Below are 20,857 nucleotides of genomic sequence, written 5' to 3' on the forward strand. Positions count from 1 at the left end.
CAGAGAGTAATCTTTGTCTCCTACTGAATCTCCCCTGATGAGAGAGTTTAGACGGCTAGCTATGAAGTTCTCATCATGGAAGCATATGCTGGAATACTTTATTCTGAACCCTATGGACAACAGTTTTTACAGTAGTGGCTGAAGTGAAAATGTCATCGATTTCCTTGTTTAGTCAAAGTATATCAGTTCTTATTCATATATACCTGTTGGTGACATTTGTGATATCATGTTAAAACTTCAGGTCAGAAGCAGTGGCTCATGCCTGTAATCCCAGCACTTTGGGAGTCTGAGGTGGGTGGATCACTTGAGGCCAGGAGTTCAAGACCAGCCTGGCCAACAGGGTCAAACTCCTCCATCTCTACTAAAAATACAAAAATTAGCTGGGCGTGGTGGTGTGTGCCTGTAATCCCAGTTATTCAGGAGGCTGAGGCATGAGAATCGCTTGAAGCTGGGAGGTGGAGTTTGCAGTGAGCCAAGACAGCACCACTGCACTCCAGTCTAGGTGACAGAGTGAGACGTCTCAAAACAAACAAACAGACAAACAAACAAAAAACCAAGTTCAGCATAACTGGGAGAGAGAAAAGCAGTCCCTAACATCCAGGAGCTGGCCTGGCACTCATAGGTAAGATCAAGACAAAATCAAGACCACTCTGTCATTGTGGCTGAATATAGACAAAACATGAACACTGTCCAAGCCACAAAATACCAAACATTTCCCTCTCCTGGCAAATGTGAGTGACTGTTCTACTTTGCTAATCATTGCTTTAGCCTCACTACGGATAAGATTTGAGATGCAAAATCATAGAATTATCCGGGCTTCCCAACAGCATCTCACACAGAGCAAAGTCCTGCTTCCTAAAACCCTCTTCAAAATCACCTAACGGGAGCCCAAATCCTTGAAGTCTTTTCTAACATTCTGCTACCAAAACACCATGGTGCGTGTTCTCCCTTGCCGAAATGAATAATAAACCCAAGTTGTTCAATTACAAATGTGTCCCTAGTGATTTTTGTCTGGAGGGTATTCACATAACGGAAATTTGGATGCCATGACTCTGGTCCATACTATTGATGGGGATATTTGAAAAATGCCCATGTTATAAACTCCCAAGATCCCTAACATATTATTACATATTATTGCATTTAAGACAAAATTTTACATAAAAGTTAGTTGTTGAATGGTATAATAAGCATAATATAAACTACTGAAGCCATAACAAAATCTAAGAGCGTCTTACTGAGCTGGATGCTGACTGGCTTGTGGCTGAATTTCCAAAAATGGTGAGTCTGGCATTCAATTCTTCTGCAAGATGAGTTGGAACATCCAAGTTACTTGATGGTGGAGGTGATGGGAAGGCCTGGCTACTATACATGGTGGCTTCATCTTCTCTTATAATTTCCCAGTTCTAAAATGAACAGAATAAGCTTGAGCCACACATACTTTATTGCTATAACGTGTCTATCAAGGAGAACTAGGAAACTACTTATACCTCGGAAGACTCTCGGTTATCAACACTTTCTGTTTCCTCGGATATTTGCCGCCTGGTGGTAAATGCACGTTGTGCTTGCAGCTGAATGTTGCCATTCTCAGCATCTGTTAGGTTGTCCCTATATTGGAAGTATAAAAAGTCATCATCCATGTCTTAAGCAGTTAAAATGATTGTCAAAGATTCTGTGATCGTTGAAAAAAAAATCTACATTAGATCAATTAAAAAATGTATTGTCTGGCCGGGCGCGGTGGCTCACGCCTGTACTCCCAGCACTTTCGGAGGCCGAGGCGGGCGGATCATGAGGTCAGGAGATTGACACCATCCTGGCCAACACGGTGAAACCCCATCTCTACTAAAAATACAAAAAATTAGCTAGGCGTGGTGGTGGGCACCTGTAGTCCCAGCTACTTGGGAGGCTGAGGCAGGAGAATGGCGTGAACCCGGGAGGCGGAGCTTGCAGTGAGCCGAGATCACGCCACCGCACTCCAGCCTGGGTGACAGAGCGAGACTCCGTCTCAAAAAAAAAAAAAAAAGAAAAAAAAAGTATTGTCTTTGATCAAAGGCTACTTCAACATGCATAGATTCAATCATGGGTAGGCAGACTGGTATATTTAGAGTACCTTACTGAGTTTAAGGTTTTGTGGAAAGGTACAACATGTCTGATTTGATATTTAAGTGTCACTGTGTCTAGGATAATGTCCAACACATATAGGTACTCAAAAATATTTGCTGAATGAATGACTATCAGAGAGCTTCACAGATTATTTCATTACATTATTTTGCCATGTTATTATAAGAGTAATAGAGTTACACATACATTTTTGTGAATCAGATAGTATATTTTCTAGAATTGGTCTTAAGCCAGGAGTAGAGTACTCCATGCATCAATGTGAAGGGCAGAATGAAAGATGGTGTAAGAATTTTATAATGAAAAGCTTAGGAATTACATATCTGTTAGGAATGGTATCTGTTTTTGGTAATATACAGTCATGAGCCTGTTCTGAAAACGGTAATAGTAAAGATTTGTCTGAGCTTAGGAGTACAATAAATCAGATTGGACGGTTAACGAGCATTTAAAAAAAAATAGAAAGAATGAATAAGACCTAGTATTTGATAGCTTAACAGGTGACTACAGTCAATAATAATTGAATTGTACATTTAAAAACAACCAGAAGACTGTAATTGGATTGTTTGTAAGAAAAAGGATACAGGCTTGTGAGGATGGACACCCCATTTTCCACGATGTGATTATTATGCCTTGCATGCCTACATCAAAACATCTCATGTACCCCACAAATATATATACCTATTAGGGACCCACAAAAATTAAAAAAAAAAATCAGATTGAACACCCTTACCCCAGTCATTTATATTATTCTAATTATTTGCATTTAATATAACCAGTCTATCAGATCAAGAATTTTGTTCAAATATTTAATAATAAAATTATTGTTAATTTATTTAATGCCACATGAGCTCAGGCTAGTTGGAAGACCAGTTCTTACTGCACTGTAGCTAAAGAAAACATAACTTTGATACATAGTTCTAAGGGAAAGCTTGTTTTTTTTCCCCCTAAATATTTGATTTTGGCTACCTGAAAATGACATCAGCCACAGTGAAAGAAATGTCATTTTGCTCAAGTAAGGCTTGCCATAATACTGAGGTATGCAACAGGGCAATTCTGCAGAATTTTATAGTGTCTTCAGCTTTGCAGTCTGTATGTCACTCTATGAAGACTGAAGCTTCTGTGCCATGAAGTACTTGAATTGCTGATTTGTTTTGGAAGGATATGAGAACAGAAAATATCTATGGAAGTGCCTGGCATATATCAGGCACAAAATATCAAAGCCAAAAATTAGGAGACTAATGAACACATTAAAAAATTACAAGTATGTTTCAAACAGAAGACTAAAGGAAGACTTTATAAGACTATATGGAAGGAAAAATGGAAGGGGATTTGAGAATAAATATGAATGGGTGATTTTATAAATGTATACACAGTTTAATGATAATAAAAAAAAATCACTGAGGAGACATAAGTTAGAATATGTTGAAAGTGGTTCCATCTTTGACCTGTGCATGCTGGAAGTTGTGTGGATATTGACCGGACTATCAAATGGGTGTTTAACGTAAGACCCTTATTATTGAGTCCTTTATATTTTACAAATAATTTATATTTTAAAAAGAGTACTGTAGAAATTAACATTTTATTATATTTTAATAATAAACTATAAAAATTCTCCAAGACTTCTAATTCAGCCTAAAAAGAAATATATACCATTTGTGGCTATATAATAATTCAAAACTTACTAAAATTAAGAGACAATTAAAAGGGTAGTATCTAGTGTCAAATAATTTTGAATATTATCAAGTCATTTAAAAAAAGAAACAGCAGAGTTAGGATTTTCAAAGTCCTGGGCCATAAAAATCCTAGTATTCTTATAGTTTATGGATCACTATACTGTTATGAATCCATCTGAGACATGACTTCAAAATGAAAATTCGTAGTTAAAGTGCTTCCAGATTAAAACTGTGAAAGCCATCAGCACATACTGAGGGGTTGGTCTTTTCCACTGTGTTCTTCTAGATTCATGGTTTACATAGTAGGTCCTTCCAAGGATATCCTGCCTCTCTTCCCACCCTGGAGGTAGAGGAGAAGGTTCCTGTTGTTGCTGCAAATGGCAAGCAGCATCTGGTTGGTCCAAAACAACCCAGCCAGGCTGAAAAACACGATGGTAGCAATTAAGTTTATGCATGATTTTTTTAACTTTAGAAATTATATGCTAAAGGAAATTTAAAAAGAGATTTATTATACCAAGTTTTAGAAATTATGCATAGACAGAATTAACAATCCTCAATTTTTAAGACCATAATATACTTTATGATAATGAAGACTTTTTTTTTTTTTTGCAAAAATGATAACCATTGAAATTTTGTCTAAAATTGTCCAAAACTTTTTCAAAAAAAAAGTTTAAAGGCACCAGCCTGTAAAGTTTCCACCAGGTTCTGCCTGGGAGACAGAACCAGACCCTGTCTCAAAACAACAATAAAACAGAACTTTAAGACAAATCTATTTAAAATTTTCATAACAAAAAAGTAATGAAAGTATGTGAGGTCACAGATTTAATTAGCCTGATTTCATCATTCTGCATTGTAAGTATATACCAAAACATCACATTGTCCTCCATAAATATATACAATTATTGTTTGTCAATCAAAAATAAAATTTAAAAAAATCTAAAAGAAAAAAAGGACAAAAAATCTTTTAAATAAACAACCATGGAAAGTTGGAAAGCACTGAGAAATTGAGAAGCATAGTTTAAACTACTCGTGTAATCTTAGGCTATTCTCTAAATTATCAGCTGAATGAGGGCAAGGATTATTTCTCATTGGTCATTGTCTTTCCTGCAGAGAAAGCACCTTGTTTATGGTAGAAATCAATAACTATCTGACACATGGAAAAAATCATTAAATAAAGGTCAAACGCATAGAGGGGCAAGATACGGAACGGCAAATGATTTAGAAATAACTGCTACAGTGAATTCTCTAGTGATGGAAAAGTCATTCTGATTCCCTTGTCTGATTTCTCTCTTTCTCCTCCAGACCAAGGCAAGGCATTTTATCAAGTCATAAAACAGCCAAAGAAAGATTAAAAAAAAAAAAATGCACTGGAAGTTTGGTTTCTCAGAGACTAACAAGCGGCAAAATTAACATAAAGCCTTAGTTAGGGCAGTTAAAGTAGGAACTGATAGAAAAGAGTACCAAGAGTTAATGCTTTTATATGAGAAACCTCATAAAAGAAAAGGCAGTTGGTCAAAGATTCTATTAAATACCGATTGGTTAGGAAAGCATTAGAAACTGAAATAAACTGGTGAAGAAAACTTAAAAATGCTCCCAAAAGGACACAAAAGAAGACTTAAATAAAGGAAAGACATAGTTTAATCTTGGCAGTCTCATAGTTTAATCTTTGTGAGACTCAGTCTCACAAAGGTGTCAATTCTTCCCACGTTAATCTACAAATTTACCAAGATTCCAACAAAACTACATTATGATTTTAGAAGAATAGGCCAGGTGCAGTGGCTCAGGCCTATAATTCCAGCACTTTGGGAGGCCGAGGCAGGCAGATCACCGGAAGTTGGGAGTTTGAAACCAGCCTGACCAACATGGAGAAACCCCGTCTCTACTAAAAATACAAAATTAGCTGGGCGTGGTGGCGGGTGCCTATAATCCCAGCTACTTGGGAGGCTGAGGCAGGAGAATTGCTTGAACTCGAGAGGCAGAGGTTACGGTGAGCCAAGATCACGCCACTGCACTCCAGCCTGGGCAACAAGAGCAAAACTCCGTTTCAAAAAAAAAAAAAAAAAAAGATACAAGGCAATTCTCAAGTTCAAATAGAAACATAAACAAGCAGGAATAAGCAGCACAATTTTTAAAAAGAAGAGCAAGAAGTGAAGATCAACCCTACCAGATAAAACATATTATAAATCATATTATAAATGATAACAATTAAAGCTGTGTGGTTCTGGTGCATGCATTGACAGGCAGCTCAATAGATTTGCCCAGAAAGAAACTCAACTTTATAGGAATTTTGGCCGGGCATGGTGGCTCACACCTGAAATCTCAGCACTTTGGGAAGCCGAGGTGGGCAGGTCACTTGAGGTCAGGAGTTTGAGACCAGCCTGGCCAGCATGGTGAAACCCTGTCTCTACTAAAAATACAAAAATTAGCCAGGCATGGTGGCAGGCACCTGTAATCCCAGCTACTTGAGAGGCTGAGGCAGGAGAATTGCTTGAGCCCGGGAGGCAGAGATTGCACCACTGCACTCTAGCCTGGGCGATAGAGCAAGACTCTGTTTAAAAAAAAAAAAAAAAAAAATTACTTAGAAAATGGGCACCCATTTGGAAAAAACTTCACTTGAATCCCTACCTCATGCCTTGTATCAGGAAAAGTTACAGACGGAATAATATCTAAACGTTTAAAAGTGAAACCAAAAAGTATTAATAACAAACTGCTGAAAATTTTAGAAATACATTTTAAGAGTGGGACACTGTTAAGTATGACACCAAACCTTGAAGGCATGAAAGAGAAGATCTATAAATTTGACAACAAAACACCCAAATTTGTGTATGGCCAAAACTACTAACATATATATATGTTATAAAGAGCAAATGACAAAGTGGCAAACATGTTCGGTACTTGGATAACTGACACAGAATAATTTCCTTAGATACACAGAGTTTCTGTTATAGGCCTGGAGATCAGCAGTAAATGACTGTTGTGTGACAGGCAGTGGATTGCTTCCAAGATGGAAGAGAATTCTTCTACGTTGGAAGGCTAGACTTGAAAACGAGGCCTCAGGGAAGAGTTGGGAAGGAAAGGAATGTGTTTTCGTAGCAGGGAGAAATGGATAGGGGGTTTCTGCAGCAAGGTTGATCTATTTTGGCTAGCTCTGTATAGAAGGTGATGGGTAGTGGAGGAGCAAGAAGACAGAATAAATTATTTTGGGAGAAAAGGTCTGGATGGGAATTTCTCTTTCTTTCTTCTCTCTCTCTCCACACGGTCTGACATCCAGGTTGAAGTGCAGTGGTGCCATCACAGCTCACTGCAGCCTTGACCTCCTGAGCTTAAGTAATCTTTCACCTTAGGCTTTAGGTGCATACTACCATGCCGAGCTAATTTTTCATTTTTTTTTTTTGTAGAGATGGGGTCTCGCCTATGTTGCCCAGGCTGGTCTCAAACTCCTGGGCTCAAGCAATCCTCCTGCCTTAGTCTCCCAAAGTGCTGGGATTACCAGTGTGAGCCACTGTGCCTAACCTTTCTTCTCTCTTTTTTTTCCTTTTTACCGCTTTTATAAGAATTGTTATCTGTTTTTTTTTTTCTTTTTATTGCCCAAATTCCATTCTCTTCTTTCCCTATAACCTCTTACTTTGTCTGCCCATTCATGTTTATCTTCCTTCTTTCTTTTCCTTTCCCTTAAACTATGATAATATAGGATCTAGCATACCTAAAAATTAGTCTTGCATATATTGAATCAGATTGCATTTTTCTGGTTTCAATCCCAAAAACATGTAAGTTAAGTGTTTATATTTTGTGAGAAAATATAAGCTTAACATTTTTTGGCTGAACATAATCACTGATTAATTTCCTTTAAGATTAATACAATTTATTAATAAAATAGTTCTCACTACTGCTGTAAAGGATTATAAAAACACTCAGCACTCGAAAAATGGTACCAAAAGAATATTTCTTTTAAAGCTTCTTAGAGATTTCTCCCTTAAAGGTCTGCTTAATGTATTTATATTATCTGAGTGAATTCAAGAAGAGAAAGGACAAAAATTAATTTAATTAAAGGCTTAAGAAAAACCTATCTTAAATTCGTGGAAGTAGAGTTGTACAATCAAACACTGTTTAGAAAGACTGGATAAAATGCCTCTATACAGTCAATTTTTGGATACCAGGCCTTCCTATTAAATATGTATCAGCTGCTATTCTTTATAAAATAACTTTCTAAGTATCAATGAACCTTATTTAATTTCTAACCTCAAAGCCAGTATGTAATCGCTCACAATTTAATCAAGTCAAAGAGGGTCAGGAAGAAAGTATTCAGAGGTACAACCAACATTTTATATGTTAATTTTGCAAAATACATACAACTAAACCTAAAGTTGCAAATGGTACAAAAATCAACCGTTACATAATTATCTATTATAGTCATACTTTACTACAGAATACAAACTACCTAAGAGTGAGCTTCATTTCAAAATTACAATTGTTTTCCTAGTAGAATTTATACAGTCACAAACTAGCTGTCAAAGGACTAGGCAAGACTCCTCTAGTCATTAGCTACACAGAAGGTAAATAAGCACAGATTCATGTGTTTGAATTCCTAGGGCCTTTCATAAATAAACTCCTACACGCTTACATCTCCTGAAATTATAAGGTGCATTCTGAGGGAATTCAAACATTGAGACATGAGACCACAAAATGAAGTGAAGCAGTTCTCTCCACAGAAACTCAACTGTGAATAGGGTCCTATGATGCGTGCATGTGGGCAAAACTTGGAGCAGGTCACTAAATAATGAAACGCTGTTAAATCTTTTTAAGTTACTAAATAAATTTTCTTTCTTTACAGCAGATATTCTTCATTTCAAACAGAATTCCATTATGCAAGATACTCTGGTACACCAAAAACCAGGTAGAGAAACTTCTGAATAAATACTTGAAAACTTTAAAAATGATTATTATATGAAAATCAGATAAAAATACATAAGAAAAAGTTAATCAAATAAGTGAAGAGAGAATTGAGAAGATAACAAGTTCTCTGGTCACCAAACTAGGGGCTACCTATACTGTGAGTGAAGAAAATAGATTCTTTCTTGGCCGGGTACCGTGGCTCACGCCTGTAGTCCCAGCACTTTGGGACGCTGAGGCAGATGGACGGCTTGAGGCCAGGAGATCAAGACCAGCCTGGTCAACATAGTAAAACTCCGTCTCTACTAAAAATACAAAAATTAGCCAGGCATGCTGGCACATGCCTGTAATCCCAGGTACTTGGGAGACTGAGGCATGAAAATTGCTTGAACCCAGGAGGCAGGAGGTTGCAGTGAGCTGAGATTGCACCACGGTACTCCAGCATGGGCCCCAGAGCAAGACCCTGACTCCAGGAAAAAAAAAAAAAAAAAGTCTTCCTTCTATCTTTCTATTATTATGGATTTTCTTGCAAAGCAAAATCTCAGTGCATTTAAAATTTTCCCAGACAGCTCTGCTGCAAATTCACTACCTGTTCTAGAGCTTTCTTTCTCAAGGTACATGGGCATGTGAGGTAGAGCCTAGCCCCTGGGGAAGGCCCTCAGCTTCACTGTTCTTATGGAGACATAAGCAGGCCCTCAGTCAAAGAGGCAAAAGTGTTAAGCAAGGCACCAAATAAGAAGCCTCCAGAGCGATTTGGTGCCATACGCTGTGTGCTCTGCTTTCAGTAACTGCTGTTGATATGGTCTGGCTGTGTCCCCACTCAAATCTCATCTTGAATTGTAGCTTCTATAATCCCCTCGTGTCGTGGGAGGCACTCAGTGGGAGGTAACTGAATCATGAGAGTGAGTTTTTCCAGTGCTGTTCTCATGACAGAGAATAAGTCTCACGAGATCTGATAGTTTTATAAAGGGCTGTTCCCCGGCACACACTCTCTTGCCTGTCACCATGTAAGCTGTGCCTTTGCTCCTCTTTCACCTTCCACCATGATTGTGAGGCCTCCCCAGCCATGTGGAACTATGAGTCCATTAAACCTCTTTTTAAAGCTTTATAAATTACCCAGTCTCGGGTACTTCTTCACAGCAGTATGAAAATGGACTAATACAGCTACTGAATAAATACTTCTTTTTGATGATAACGTGCTTTCAAAAGGAACCTCAAGGAGCAGGTGTTTTTTTGACCCCTTTCCAAATCATAAATTTTTCTGCTGGAAGAAACCCTCGAGGTCATCTGGTGCCATCCTGTCACTCTGCAAACAAGATCCTGAGGTTCAGAAAAGTTCAATGACTCACTCAGGTCTGGCTAGATAGTGTGCAACTAGGATTCCAGTCTCCAAACCCTATCCAATTCTATTCCAAATACGTATTTTCTGCCTCTTACTTGCTTATTCCAGATGCACATAACTCTACACAAATTTTGACTTGGACTTTCCTCTCATCCTGTCATCCATGAAAATTGTTAAATTCTACTTGCCGCACATACAGAAGGCTCTTTATTAGATCACTTAAATTCTTCCTGCTCCCTAATTCCCCTCCTTTCCTATGAGCCCTCCCACCATAATAAGAACATTAACAGGACTTAAATTTCATAAAAGAGCTCCTAATCAGTGGAGTCTCCTCAAAATGTCCATATATTTAACTTCAAAATACTAAATTGTGTTCTTACTTTAATGGAGAGAATATACAGTTTTAGAAAACTTTGAAAAACTAGATTTATATTCTATTCTCTACTCCTTAACCTTTAAGAAGGCCATCAATAATGGCCATTCATTCGACAGAAATATCCTTAGAGGAAAGACTATTAATGAATGCTTGGGTGAAATAAATGTCCAAGTAAATAATTTTTATTTACACGTTAACTTCATTCAATAGTTATTGTTCTTCAGAGTACAGTAAAATAAGAAATTAAATTTTTTTTTTTTAGTTTAACCAAATATTTATAAAATCTCACCTCTAATTCCTCAGCCTGTTCTGCATTATCATCTTCTGAGCCACTGGTTTTAGGCAAATAAGTCATTTTTAGTCTCAGATAACCTTTAACTCTTGATTTGTGACTGTAGAAAAGAAAATAAATATTCATAAAACTTTAACACCAGGGAGAAAAGTATTGAATTCATAAGAGTTTAATGAACACCCACTAGGTACCAGGGGGTCTACAAAGGGAGGTTCAAAAACAAGTTCCAGGGCAGAAGATATCCAGGGAAAGGAATAGAAGGTGGAGAAAAGGGAAACATATATAAATAATTGTTATGCCACAAAGATGATGCTAAGGAAGTTAAGTGAACCATCAGAGACAATGTCAAAGAGAAGCTGGTCTTTGGGTTGGGATTAGGAGATTGGGGAGGATTCTTATCTGTGGCAATAGAGGAAAAGGCATTATGAGTGGAGAAAAGGGCAAGATCCAGGAAACAGGTGGGAAACTGCGGGTGCAATTAAGGAATGGCAGTAGTTGAGTTTGGCTGGATTACAGGATATGTTAAGGGAACTATAGGAGGTTGGGATGGTCCAGAGGTCAGGCAAAATCAGACAACTTCAGACTTTATTTTGCATATTTTGGTAAATCACTGAGAATTTGGGGGATAGAGAAAGGTATCCTCAGAGATGTGCTTTAGGGATACTAATCTGGCCATATTTTTTTGGATGACAGAAGAGTAGAGGGCAAGGCTTGATAAGTGTCTGAAACCTGCTACATCTCTTTGGCAGCTGTTTGAATCTGTCACACATTAATTTACCTAATCTATTTTTATATTGTATCACCTCTTTGAATAATTAGTTGTCTAAGCTAAAGGCTGCTGCTTGCTGTAGTGATATTTTAAATCTTTTGAAAACCTGTCTTTCACAAGCTGCTGCTGCTGCTTCTTTTTTTTTTTTTTTAGACAGCATCTCCCCCTGTCGCTCAGGCTGGAGTGCAGTGGCTCAATCATGGTTCACTGCAGCCTTGACCTCCCAGGCTCAGGTGATCTTCCCACCTTAGCCTCCCAAATAACTGGGATTACAGGCATGCGTCACCACACCCAGTTAATTTTTGTATTTTTTTGTAGAGACAGGGTTTTGCATGTTGCCCAGGCTGGTCTGGAATTCTTGGGCTCAAGCAATCCACCCACCTCAGCCTCCCAAAGTGCTGCGATTACAGTGCTTTCATAAGCTTCTAATTTAAGGCTTAATTCTATCTATTGCCCTCATCAATTCTAGCATCCTATGATTTACTTAAGAAATCCTTGCTTGTCTCAGCTCTCTATATAGATTTTTTTGGAGATGATTTTTACAGATATCAGATATGTAGCAATTACCCTTTGTCTTTCTAGACAAGAGTCCTAATCTTTTTATTCTGTCTTCAAGAGATTACCTACCCCCATTCCCAAGCCTCCCCTAATCTTTTTAGCTCTTCTCTGTATAGTTCTCATGAATTTGGCACATTCAGTGTATCCTTTCCCGAGTAGTCAGTGAAATCCCCGATGCTTATTTCCAAGGCTGCTAATGTGGCTTGTGTCTCCATACTGAAGGAGGTGTGAACATTCTGACTTGTGGCTATAAAAGATGGATACAGAAAATGTGCTCAGGTAATGTTTTGCTGAAAAGTTTCTCTACAATTGTATGTTTCATGTCTTCTCAATTAGAAAAGAAGCCTCAAGGTTTTGACTTAATGGGGCTCAAACAAATTTAGGAATGTAGTCGTACATTTTCTATCTGAATAAAGTTCTTTCTACACTTGCAATAATATTCATTGCAGACAGAAGAAGTAAATTGTATTTTTTAAAGATAAAGAAGCTGGAAAGCATGTGACAAATTGAAAAGCAGGCTGCTAGGACAATCAAATAAGAAAAAACAATTTAGTCATTCCTGATATGCAGATGTCACCATCAGTCTAAAATTAAAAGATGAAAGATTTACATTCCAGACATCTACAGAAATTAAATGTGACTTCCTTTATAGAGAGTAAATATTAACAGTCAGTGAGCACTCCTTTTCATTTTGTTTTAATATTTATATTACAAACAGTAACTTAAAAACATCACTTTAAGTGAAAAATTTTACTAAGTTCCAATAGTACCTTTTCAAATGCATTTTATAGTTTAAGAAACAAGACAAATACTGTTGCTTTCACAGAGGTCCTTTCTCTGCTTTAGTCTGACCTTTTTGAGAGTAAATCCACACACATGTTTTGACTAGATTTTACTTGTCAATGTGGTATAGAAGATCAAAAGGAGTTCTGGTTACAGCTTAAATTTAAAATTTTTTGACAAACATCAAGTAACTCTGGAAAAATGGAATTATAAGCATGCTATTTGGGTTTTAAATTCCAGTCTTATGTTATTTTCTCTAAATATTTGAGTCTTCTGAAATACTTTTTAAAGTATACAAAATATAGTTAGGTTTTTCTGAAATTGGCTTTGTGCACGTCGAGTTGGATAATGGTTTTAGATGAATTCATGTTTGTGATTTTTTAAAGCACAGTATGACAATATGACATAAACTTTAAGACAAAAAATAAATATAAAATAATGACAAATTTTAGCCTTCTGGTCTGATAAGTATTAGAAGGACAAATCTTTCCCAAAGGGGTGTGATCACTTTCTGTATTTTCAGAGTGTTTTGCAATGTGCATAGAGTACTTTTAATCAGAAATAGCAATGAAGTTTTAAAAATAATAATAATATTTAGAAGTAGCTTATTTACAGAGGTTTAAATCCTGAATTTCTAATGAGGCTACTGTAAGGTGTAAAGAAGAGATAAAAAATTTAATATGCTATTATTTTATACTTACTGACCTTCTTGGGTGAAGAACAAAATCCTTAAATGTATATGGTCTCTCCAATCTTGGATTTTCTGTCTAGAATAAAATAGTGGGTTTTCAAAATATATCTATAACACCAAAAGCATGTACTTTTCAAGAATACTCATGAACTATCACCTAAGGCATAATTTAAGTTGGAAGTGAGAAAAAAAAGTAGCTTTAGTTTATTAAATGCTAACTTGACAGCGCTTTCGCTTTCCTGCCCAAGAGGAATTGCAGCCGGCATCACAACTCATAAGAAAACTAGCTGAGCAGGCGGGTTGTGGAGCCAAAGGGAGGGCAGAAGACAATAAGCAGAAAAACAATATAGAGTAGTTACTATGTTGACATCCCAAAACAGTATGGACTATGCACATGTCTGCAGGCTGGCTTGGTTAAAGCACGGAGATAATTCTAGGAGACCAAAAAAGTCAATAGCCTGGAAAGTAAGACTAGATTAAATATATTACTGAAAGCTTATGGTCCTGCACCCTGTTTAAAAAAAAAAAAAAAAAAAAAAAAAAAAAAAGATTATGCTCTGGAAAGACTGTAGAGAGCTAATTAATATAACTCAAAAGACTGAAAAAGAAGTATTTTTTCTCTTTCTTTAAAATTCAGCAGCTGTTAGTTTTTATTATTCTTCTCTGATGTTTTGTATTGTTAACTACCCAGTCTGCCTTGAAACTCTTTTCTTAAATTCTCATGACATTATTTTACTTGGTTCTTTTCCTGTTTCCCCTTGTCTGTCTTCTCTTTCTTTTCTGATCCACTCATGTTGACTGAGAGTCAATGGCTGGCCCTCCGTTGTTATCTGTTTTATCAGGAAAATCCATTATTTTCAGAGATTCTGCTGTTGCCTGGACAGTGATAACACTTAATCTTTCTAGTCCCTTTTCCCTACATAACTGATTTTTATCTCTCTGTCAGTAGTCTACTTTAAACTTTCATTTTCTTTGTTTCCTATCAAAACTCTGTCCAACAGTAAATTTTTTGCATTTCAAAACAAAATGGGTTTTCTTCCTCACTTTTCTATATGAGATGCCACTCTTATCTTCCAAGTTCAACTTGCATTATCTTTACTTCTTATTTTCTTAAGCCTCCATGTCAGACATGTGATTCAATAATGTTCTATTTCACAATGTTTCCTGAATCTGTTTTCCTCCTTGCTATATTCTTAGTCCTGATTCTCAGTGTTTTATGTTTCTATTGTCATAAACTACCTTAGTTTTCTTCTGAGAGCTTAGGCACTCCTCATTCTAGTTATTCAGCAGAATATTTTCAACTAATCTTTTTTACACAATGTTTTCACAATGCCAACAAACATCAGAAATTCTCTATTTCTCACTGGGGTTCATGTATGGAAATCTTAAAGAGAAAATGGAAACGGAAAACTGAAATGAGTTTTTAGAAAACAGTATGTTTAATAAATAAAAGTAGTATACATGTGATAAATCAATTATTTACATTACCTATATTGTATATATGTAAGTATTTATTAAATTAAAAACATAAACACAAAAGGAAAATCATGGGCACCTATACCAACCGGTAATGGATAAAGTGGAACATCCACTTGACCTAGGAAATCATCTCTTGTCTATAAGAGAAACAAGAAAAAATACGATTAGTAAGATGCTCAATTCCTTTAGAAGATTTTGATGAGACAGTGCCACCATTCACAGAAAATGTAGAATTTTTTAAATTCAATCCTATGCAGCATCAATGGAAAATAAAAAGCAATGTGTTACAACTTCTGGTAATGGCAGAGTAGCATACATTAGATTAATCCTTCTGCAGATAACCATTATATTCTGTGACAAAATACTAAAAGAGCTATTTGAAAGTACAACAGAATAACCCAAAACAAGCAGAAACTGGAGAGATGTCAATCCTTGAAAGAAGGAACTACACGAAGTAGGATTCAGTATTTACATGGCTTTTCCTCTAGTAGTATTCCACAGTCCACATAATGCAGACAAGCCTAGAACTTAAGCTGAAATCTGCACTATTACTGGCTTGAGGAGTCAGAAGGCCTAGTTTGGGGTTGACAGCATATCTAGAAAAAGAGGAGAAAAATCCCAGAAAAAAAGAAGCCACCAGAGTTCTTCCAAATCTATATATAAACCCTTTCCCACATCCCTAGTTTTACCCTGAACTGAACAGGTGAAAGTCAACAGCTGGAAGATTGAGAGGGCTCAGCATTGATTTCAGTTGATCACCAAAAGGGAAGCAGAATTTGGAATTCAGCTATGTTAACTTGCTGGAACAAAAATCAACACCGGGCACGGTGGCTCACACCTGTAATCCCAAGCACTTTCGGAGACCGAGGTGGGCAGATCACCTGAGGTCAGGAGTTCTAGAGACCAGCCTGGCCAACATGGTGAAGAAACCTCATCTCTACGAAAAATACAAAAATTAGCCAGGTGTGGTGGCACATGCCTGTAATCCCAGCTACTTGAAAGGCTGAGGCAGGAGAATGGCTTAAACCCAGGAGGCAGATGTTGTAGTGAGCCGGGACCGTGCCACTTTGAACTCCAGCTTGGGTGACAGAGCAAGACACCATCTCAGGAAAAAGAAAGAAAAGAGAAGAGAAGAGAAGAGAAGAGAAGAGAAGAGAAAAAATCAACACACCTCAGGCAAATATAGTAAAATTCACTGTCTGTTTGTTACTATATTCACTGTCCAGCCTAAAATAAAAAAATTACTAGACATGCAAAGAAATAAAAAAAAATATGACCCAGTATCAAGAGAAAAAGTAATTAACAGAAATCAGTCACAAGATGACGCAGATCATGGAATAAGCAGACAGGGAAAATAAAGCAGCTATTATAAAGATGTTCAAAGGACTTAAAAGAAAAATAAGGTCATAATGAATGAAAAGATGGGGAATCTCAGCAGTAAAAGGGAAACTAAAAATGAATCAAATGCACATTTTTATTTTATTTTATTTTATTTCATTTTATTTTCGAGACAGAGTCTTGCTCTGTCCCCCAGGCTGGAGTGCCGTGGTGCAATCACGGTTAACTGCAACCTCCACCTCCTGGGTTCAAGTGATTCTCTTGTCTCAGCCACCCAAGTAGCTGAGATTACAGGCATGTACCATGCACCACCATGCCTGGCAGATTTTTGTATTTTCAGTAGAGACAGAGTTTCACCATGTTGACCAGTCTGGTCTCAAACTCCTGACCTCAGGTGATCCGCCTGCCTCAGCCTCCCAAAGTGCTGGGATTACAGGTGTTAACCACCATGCCTGGCCAAATGTATTTTAGAACTGAAAAATGTAATACATGAAATAAAAAAATTCACTAGATGGGTTTAAAAGATGATGGAAGATGACTGGAGAAAAGTATCATGAACTTGAAGATACAGAGACAGAATTTATCTAATATGAAAAATAAAGGGAACTTGCAGAAAAATTTCAAGCATTCTGACATATGTGTGACTGGAGTTCCATAAAAGGGGATGGGTAATAGGGCAGAAAAATATTTGGGGGAAAAAACAGCCAAAATATTCACACATTTAGAAAAACACAAGCTGAGACAGTCAATAAAGTCAGTGAACTGAAGCAGGATCAACATAAAGAAAAATGGGTAGGCACATCATTGTTAAATGCTGAAAACAAAAAAGATAAACAAAATCTTGAAAGCAGCCTAATAAAAACAATACATTACACACAGGAGAATAAGAATACAGATAATGGTTGACTTCTCATCAAAAATAATGGAAGCCAGAAGACAACTGAATGATATCTATAAGTGCTGAAATGGAAAATGTACCAAGAATTCTGTATCTAGCAAAAACTATCCATCAAAAAGGGAAGGAAAATCAAGATACTATTGGATAAAGTTGAGATAATTTGTCACCAGCAGACAAATTGTTGGCACTACAGAATATGCTACAGGAAGTTCTTCAGGCTGAGGATAAGTGGCACCAGATAGAAGTTCAGATCTAAAGAGAGTAGTAAAGAGTACCGGAAAATGGTAAACATGTGGGTAAGGTTTTTTTTTTTTTTTTTTTTTTAAGGTACCTTCTCAATCTTTGTTTAAAATACATGTAGATGTAATACAAATGACAGCATTGCGCACAAGATAGGTGGAATAATCAAATCTATATTGTTGCAAGATTTACATTTTATATAAAGTGGTATGATTGATATGTTAATCATTAATTGACTGCAGAGCTAAAAAGCACAGAGAAGAGTTAAAATGGAATATTGCAAATATTTGACTAACTCAAAATAAGGCAGGAAAAGAGAAACAAAGAAACAGATGAGATGAACAAAAATAAACTGCACATTCTGAGAGCTAAATCCAGCCATATAAATTATGACAAACAGTCCAATGAAAGACACAGATTGTCAAGCTGAATAAAAATGCAAAACCTAATCATATGTTGCCTATAAAAGACATCTATCATTATTATTTAAAAATATTTTATTAAATATTTTTCTTTTTTTCACTTTTTTGCTTTTTTTTTTTTTTTAATGAAGAGATGGGGTCTTGCCATCTTACGCAGGATGGTCTCAAATCCTGGGCTCAAGTGAGTCTCCTGCCTTGGTGTTTCAAAGTACTGGGATTACACGTGTCAGTCACTGTGTCCAGTCAACTTCCCATTTTAAAATAATTTCAGATTTAAAAAAATTGCAAAAATACTGCGAGAGAATCCTCATATACTTTTCACCCAGATCCCCCAAATGTTAACATCTTAAATAACTATATTATAATGATCAAAACCAGAAATACTATTAACTGCTCTACAGACTTGATTCAAAATTCACCAGTTGTCTGCCTAATTTTAGTCCAGGGTCCAATTCAGATTCACATATTGCATTTGGTAGTCCTGTCTCCTTAGCTTCTCTTCTTTTAATCTGGAAAGTACCTTAGTCTTTCTTTGTCTTTTAAAATCTTGACATTTTTGAGCAGTACTGACTAGTTATAGAACATCCTTCTAAGATTTCTTCATGGTTGACTTTAGATTATGTATTTTTTGCAAGAATAGCATAAAGGTGATGCTTGTGCCCTTCTCAGCACATCATATCAGGAGGCACATGATACTGATTTGTTGTATTGCAATGATATTAACACTTCAATCATTTGGTTAAGGTGCTGTCTTCCATGGTTCTCAATATCTTCCCCTTTGTAATTAACAGTATCTTGTAGGAAAAGCCTTTGAGGATACGTAAATAACCTATTTCTCATCATACTTTTTCTCACAAACTTTAGCATCCATTGATGATTCCTGCCTGCAACAATTATTACTGTGGTGCTTGCCAAATGTTGACTTTCTATTTCTACTATTTCTATTTTATATTAATTAATTATAATTCTGCTGAAATAAAGAATTTTTCCCTTCCTCCCATTTATACATTCAGCCATTAATTTATATTATCATAGGCTCATTGATATTTATTTTTTATTATCTTATAAGATATAATCCATTATTGTCAATTTTTTTTTACTCAAATTGTCCCAGATATGGTCACTGAGAGTCACGTCAGGTTAGTTTTTGTACACTTCTGACATCTTCTCAATTTTTTTGTGTATTTCCTTACTTTTTGGCACCACAAAATGTTTCAGGTTCAGCATATACTTTTCTTATCCCTGCTCTACAATCAGCCACTTCTCCAGAGAACTCTGATAAATTTTACTGGATAATCAGATTTAGATATAAAGATCTGGGTTCAAGGTGCTTGTCACTGTTAGGCTCAAGAGATGAACTTTAAATGCAAATACACAGATAAATTGAAAATAAAGGTATGGAAAAAATAATCAGGTATACAGTAAGTATAAGTGGCTATAATAATATCAGAAATTAGACTTCATGATGAGGAGTATTGCCACAAATAAAAAGAAACATTTTACAATAATAAAGAGATCAATTTATAAAATATTACTATAAGTCAATAATATGAATCAATAATAAACAGAAAAACTATCCAATTAAGATGGGCATAAGACCTGAACAGATATTTCAAACAAGAAGATAAATAAATGGTAAATATTACTCTCTTATAAAGTTAAACATATACCAGTATATGACCAAGAAATTCTACTCCTTGTATTTTCTTAAGAGAATAAAAACAAATATCCTCTAAAATACTACTCAAGAATGTTCACAGAATTTCATTCATAATAGCCTAAACTGGAAATAACTCAAATGTCCTTTGAAAGATGAAACTGTGGTATATGCAATTAGTAGAATTACTCAGCAATGGAATGAAATGAATGGATATACAAAATAACACAGATAAATCTCAAAGAAAAGTGTTTTTCTGTTTGCTTGTTTTGTTTTCTTGAGATGGAGTTTTGCTCTTGTTGCCCAGGCTGGAGTGTAAAGGCGCGTTCTTTGCTCACTGCAACCTCTGCCTCCCTAGTTCAAGTGATTCTCCTGCCTCAACCTCCCGAGCAGCTGAGATTACAGGCGTGTGCCACCACATCCAGCTAATTTTTTGTATTATTAGTAAAGACAGGTTTTACTATGTTGGCCAAGCTGGTCTCGAACTCCTGACCCCAGGTGATCCACCCACCTTGGCCTCCCAAAGTGCTGGGATTATAGGTGTGAGCCACGACACCTGGCCAGAAGAGTTTAATTATAAAAAGAAGATACCAAAGAGTACATGCTGTCCTATTTAATTTACATGAACTGTAAAAGAAATATAAAAGGGAGACTGGAAGAGTAGATGACAGCAGAGGGAGAAGTGAGAGAGTAAGTGAAAGTCCTAATACCGAACAGAAAGTACCTCTCCAACTCCTCTGTTTCACTTGGCTTCTAAAATACTGGCAGACAAACATACACCTGCCAGGAAAGAAAATTCCTCTCTGGAACAACTAAGTAACCCAATGAGACAGACTTATAGATATTAAATCCTGGAAGTCTTCCAACAAAATGACTAATTCTCTCTGCTCACCCCAAAGTGGAGTCTACTAGTCAATAGATGCCCATGAACAAAATCCTTCCAATAAATACTGGAATCTTACACATTATGGACAGTTAAGGACTACTAAATATTTGGGGAAAGTTTATAACACGAAACACACAGACCTAAATGAGAGATGGGAGTCTGATGAATAAGTCTGATGAATAAGAATTAAGTCAAATTCCAAGAAAAATACCTCAGAAAAACTGTAATATTCCGAGATAAGAGGAGATAAACCATCTGTCAAACAAGACAGAAGGCTGCAAAAAAACAAAACAAAACAAAACAAAAAAAACCAGAGGACAAGAAATATCTTGTAGAAATACAAAATATAACTCAAATAAAAACTTCAAGATAGAGTTAGAAGATAGAGTTTAAAAAATTCTCAGAAAGTAGAACTAAAAGACAATAGACTATAGGATTCTTCAAATAA

The 20,857-nt window shown here is 36.3% G+C and overlaps 1 protein-coding gene across 3 annotated transcripts in view; it reads right to left on the reverse strand.

The window, feature by feature from the left end:
- Nucleotides 1–20,857, reverse strand: part of NEDD4 (NEDD4 E3 ubiquitin protein ligase) — a 167,118-nt gene that overhangs the window by 33,711 nt on the left and 112,550 nt on the right. For 2 of the 3 annotated variants that reach the window (XM_015142301.3, XM_001088005.5), the window contains 6 exons: nt 15,055–15,105; nt 13,504–13,565; nt 10,686–10,788; nt 4,041–4,207; nt 1,488–1,605; nt 1,236–1,403 (listed from right to left, as the gene is read on the reverse strand). In XM_015142301.3, the coding sequence (XP_014997787.1) occupies nt 1,236–1,403; nt 1,488–1,605; nt 4,041–4,207; nt 10,686–10,788; nt 13,504–13,565; nt 15,055–15,105 (669 nt within the window). The remainder of the gene's footprint in view (nt 1–1,235; nt 1,404–1,487; nt 1,606–4,040; nt 4,208–10,685; nt 10,789–13,503; nt 13,566–15,054; nt 15,106–20,857) is intronic. The other variant, XM_015142300.3, reaches the window with a different exon arrangement.

Source organism: Macaca mulatta, chromosome 7 (assembly GCF_049350105.2).
Source record: "Macaca mulatta isolate MMU2019108-1 chromosome 7, T2T-MMU8v2.0, whole genome shotgun sequence".
Classification (NCBI taxonomy): domain Eukaryota; kingdom Metazoa; phylum Chordata; class Mammalia; order Primates; family Cercopithecidae; genus Macaca; species Macaca mulatta.